The sequence below is a fragment of the Oncorhynchus keta genome, chromosome 24 (assembly GCF_023373465.1).
Source record: "Oncorhynchus keta strain PuntledgeMale-10-30-2019 chromosome 24, Oket_V2, whole genome shotgun sequence".
Classification (NCBI taxonomy): Eukaryota; Metazoa; Chordata; class Actinopteri; order Salmoniformes; family Salmonidae; genus Oncorhynchus; species Oncorhynchus keta.
In genome coordinates this window covers 30,024,483-30,028,979 of record NC_068444.1, presented here as the reverse complement: position 1 = coordinate 30,028,979, position 4,497 = coordinate 30,024,483, and the positions used below count along the sequence as shown (strand labels likewise).

The 4,497-nt window shown below is 45.4% G+C and overlaps 1 protein-coding gene across 1 annotated transcript in view; it reads left to right on the top strand.

Moving 5' to 3' along the window:
- Nucleotides 1-2,818, top strand: part of tnrc6ba (trinucleotide repeat containing adaptor 6Ba) — a 44,941-nt gene extending 42,123 nt beyond the window's left edge. The window contains exon 23 of the mRNA XM_052478429.1: nucleotides 1-2,818. This exon is cut by the window's left edge and continues 128 nt beyond it. Coding sequence (XP_052334389.1) covers nucleotides 1-434 — 434 coding nt within the window. The 3' untranslated portion in view covers nucleotides 435-2,818.
- The last annotated feature ends 1,679 nt before the right edge of the window (nucleotides 2,819-4,497 follow it).

Here is a 4,497-nt window from a genome sequence, read left to right as displayed (position 1 = left end):
GAGGCCAGGGAGGCCCCACAGGGACAGGTGCCATGGGGGCCAACAGCAGCGGGGAGAGGGAACGAGACAGAACCAGAGAAGGAGAGGGATCTGCCCCTGGAGGAGGAGGTAACGGAGGGGGAGGAGGCAGCTCGGGGCCTGTCAGCTCTGGCTGGCAGAGTTTAGACGGTACAGGAGGCTCCCTGGATCCTACCCCCACCCAGGGGCCCGGCCTGAGTATGTTTGCCCAGTGGAGCAGCAACGGTTCTGGGGGAGGAGGGGTGGCTGGGGGTGTAGAGCCCGGCAGACAGGGTTTGTGGGGAGGGATGGGGGGTGGAGGGTACCCCAGCAGTAGTATGTGGGGGTCCCCTGCCATGGAGGATCGACACCAGATGGGGAGTCCTGCTGCTTTGCTGCCTGGAGACCTGCTAGGAGGAGGGGCTGATTCTATCTGAATGACCACACCTAATACATGAACGCATACATTACGAAAAAACATGCACTTACACAAGTTCTACCACACACACCCAGTGGCCAGTATATTAGGTACATTCATCTAGTACCGGGTCAAACCCCCCTTTGGCTCCAGAATTCTCCGGGGCATGGAAACGTTGCTCAATTGGTATCTAGGGACCTAACGTGTGCCAGGAAAACATTACACCACCAGCCTGTACTGTTGACACCAGGCAGGATGGGGCCATGGACTCATGCTGCTTACACCAGATCCTGACTGCCCTCAGCATGACACAACAGGAACCAGGATTCGTTGGACCAGGCAATTGTCCAGTGTTGGTGACCGTGTGTCCACTGGAGCCGCTTCTTCTTGTTTTTAGCTGATAGGAGTGGAAACCCAGTGCGGTAGTCTGATGCAATATCCCATCAGTGACAAGGACCAACGAGTTGTGAGTTCTGAGATGCCGTTCTGCACACCACTGTTGTACTGCTCCGTTATTTCCCTGTTTATGGCCCGCCTGTTAGCTTGCACTTTTCTTGCCATTCTCCTTCGACCTCTCATCAATGAGCTGTTTTCACCCACAGGACTGCTGCTGACTGGATGTTTTTAGTTTGTCGCTCCATTCTCACTAAACCCTAGCCAGTGTTATGCGTGAAAAGTACAGGAGGCTTCTGAGAGACTGGAACCGGTACGCCTAGCACTGACAATCATACCACGCTCAGTCGCTAAGGTCACTTGTTTTTCCCATTCTAGCGTTCAATCGAACAGTAACTGGAATGCCTTGATGCCCGTCTGCCTGCTATATATAGCCAGCCACGGCCACGTGACTTACTGTCTGTAGGAGCGAGCCCTTTTCGGGAACGAGCTGGTGTAACTTATAAACTGGCCACTGAGTGTGCATATATGTTAACACACCGATGAAATGAGTTCATACTACACTGGTTACAAACATGCAGGTCCACTGACGGTAACTGTCACACATTATGTCACGAATAGACGTGACGTGCCAACACTACCCGCACACAAAATCTCCCACACACATACATTCGCACACCTTTTACCTTTAAATGAAGACTTCAACAGCAAGACTTGAACAGACAGAGGTGGAATCTGTTGGACTGACAGACTCACCTGGATGACTCTTCTTTCTACACCCATGTAATACAAAAACAGAACTCACACTGAGCATACTGAGCCCCTATCACTCAGGCATGCCCTGTAGAGGAACTAACAACGTGACAACACATGGAGGTCTTCCTATGTGATGTGTAACAACTTATTACAACAACTCTGTACGACACAAACCTACAGGACGTTACAGCGCCGGGCCAGTTGGGCTTACAGTACCTACCTGACCCAACCCGTTCTGACATTCGGAATCACCTTCTCTCTATTTCTCACCAGTTACACACTGCTCTGATGTTTAACAAGCAAACATGTATCTTCTTGTATGTCGTTTTTTTCCTGTTTGTAAAAAAAAAAATGTGGAACAGTGGAAAAATCCAAGATGTCTTTTCTTTTTGTTTTTCCTTCAAAATGCTGACCTCGTTATATATTTTTTCTTACTCAATCAAGTTGGTTATTATGTCATGATGATCACTTATTACTAGCTGTACAATGTTCCCTCCTGTCTGCCTGTGTGAATGTGCTAGGCGTGACGGTATGTTGATGATGATATTGTGAAGCTGTGGGCGCGGTCCACAGCTAAGGAGAAGCGATGCAACAACCAACGGTTGCGTGCCATGTCATCGACTGACAAATTGCTATAACCAATGATGTGGTTAGCTGATACAACGCCTGAATAGGTATTTTAAGTAAGGTCTGTCTGTCTTCAGCAACGTCTAAGCATAGGAACGCGCCCTGTGTCTGTCGTTGCCGTGGTGAATGTGTTTTTGTCAAAGAGATTCATTCATGATTAACAAGTGGATTCATGATTAACAAGCGAGTGATTGTGAGAGATAGTGTGTGTGTCTGCAAACACTTGGTAGGCGGACATTTTTTACATCAGGTGTTCCGTGTGTATGTACTTGATGCAGGTGTGTGTGTGTGTGGAAAGTTCAAGAACATAGGCACTAATGCATATTTCTCTTAAGTTGTGGTTTTAGCAGAAATATTATTTTTTTTGTCTGAATTGCAGTAATATTTTTTTTAAAGAAGCAAACAACTGAAGGCAATTATATTAAGATGCCAAAACCTACCATACCAAGCTGAGCTGGAGCGGTGTTTTGCAAACACGTTAAAGTTACCAATTGTTTTATTTTTTTGTTGTGTATCAATTTAAATTAAGGCGGGCTTTATCACTCCTGTTCAGGTTCTTTTTGTTTGTTTTCAGATTTGACAAAGGAGATAATTAATTTAAGCAAACACAATAAAGGTTGAATTCAACTCTTCGGGTGTCATTGTGTTACATTTTAAAACCACACCGCTACCTCAGTGAGTCTGACACATACCCCTCATCTTCACAACTTTTTTTCAATGACTTGCCCATGATAATTGACCATCCAATGTTATACCTAGGAGTTTAGCTTCCTCAACTTGCTCAATGTTCACACCCTTTATGTACAACTCCAGTTGACGTTTAGGTCTTTAGAGAATGTTTTGAACCAAATACAATGCTATTAGTTTTAGATGTATTTAAGACCAGTTTATTAATCACCCATTCTGATGATGACTTTAACTCCTTATTTAGAATTTAAGGGATCTCACTGGCTTTGGATGCTGACATGGAGAGTGTGGAATCATCTGCATACAGTGTAATTTTAGCTTTGTAAGACCAGTGGCAAATCATTAGTAAAATATAGAGGAGTAGGTCCAGAACAACTGCCCTGAGGGACAACGCACTGTACATATCTGATGTTAGAGAAGATTCCATTGACGAACACTCTGGGTTCTGTTGGATAAATAACTCTCCAACCGGTTCTCACAGTTAATTGGCATGAATAATTTTACAAATCATTCCAGTGTTGTGCGTGAAAAGTACAGGAGGCTTCTGAGAGACTGGAACTGGTACGCCTAGCACCGACAATCATACCACGCTCAGTCGCTAAGGTCACTTGTTTTGCCCATTCTAGCGTTCAGTCGAACAGTAACTGGAATGCCTTGATGCCCGTCTGCCTGCTATATATAGCCGGCCACGTGACTTACTGTTTGTAGGAGTGAGCCCTTTTCGGGAACGAGCTGGTGTAACTTATAAACTGGCCACTGAGTGTGCATATACGTTAACATAACTCTCTAACCGGTTCTCACAGTTAATTGGCATGAATAATTTTACAAATCATTCCAGTGCCGCATTTGGATTCACTTCCTCATACACATCAGACCAACATGTTCAACGAGAGTCCTGGGAAAACATTTTGTGTGGTCTCTTATAAATTACAACCTTCGGCACTTTGGCTTTCCTTGTTATTGCCACAATAGTATGGTCACTACAGCCAATGGGAACTTTGCTTTGGAGCAAAGCTCTGCAACATTAGTGAAGATATGATCGATATAAGTGGATGCCACAGATCCAACTCTATTGGTTTACACTCTAGTTGGTTGAGTGATAACCTGTGTCATATTACAGGCATCAGTCACAGTTAGAGGCTTCCTCTTGAGAGGACTGCTAGTTGCTAACCAGTCAATGTTCAGGTCACCCAGAAAATAGACCTCTAACATTACACACACTATCAAGCATTGGACACATATTATCCAAATACAAATTATCCAACCTCAGGAGGCTAAAGAAATTTGGTTTAACACCTAAAACCCTCTCAAACTTTAACAGATGCACAATTGAGAGCATCCTGTGGGGCTGTATCATCGCCTGGTACGGCAACTGCACCGCCCACAACTGTAAAGCTCTCCAGAGGATGGTGCGATCTGCCCTCCTGAACATCTACAGCGCACAATGCTATAGGAAGGCCAAAAAGATCATAAAGGACATCAACCACCCGAGCCACTGCCTGTTCACTCCACTATCATCCAGAAGGCGAGGTCAGTACAGGTGCATCAAAGCTGGGACCGAGAGACTGGAAAAACAGCTTCTATCTCAAGGCCATCGGACTGACAAACGGCCATCACTA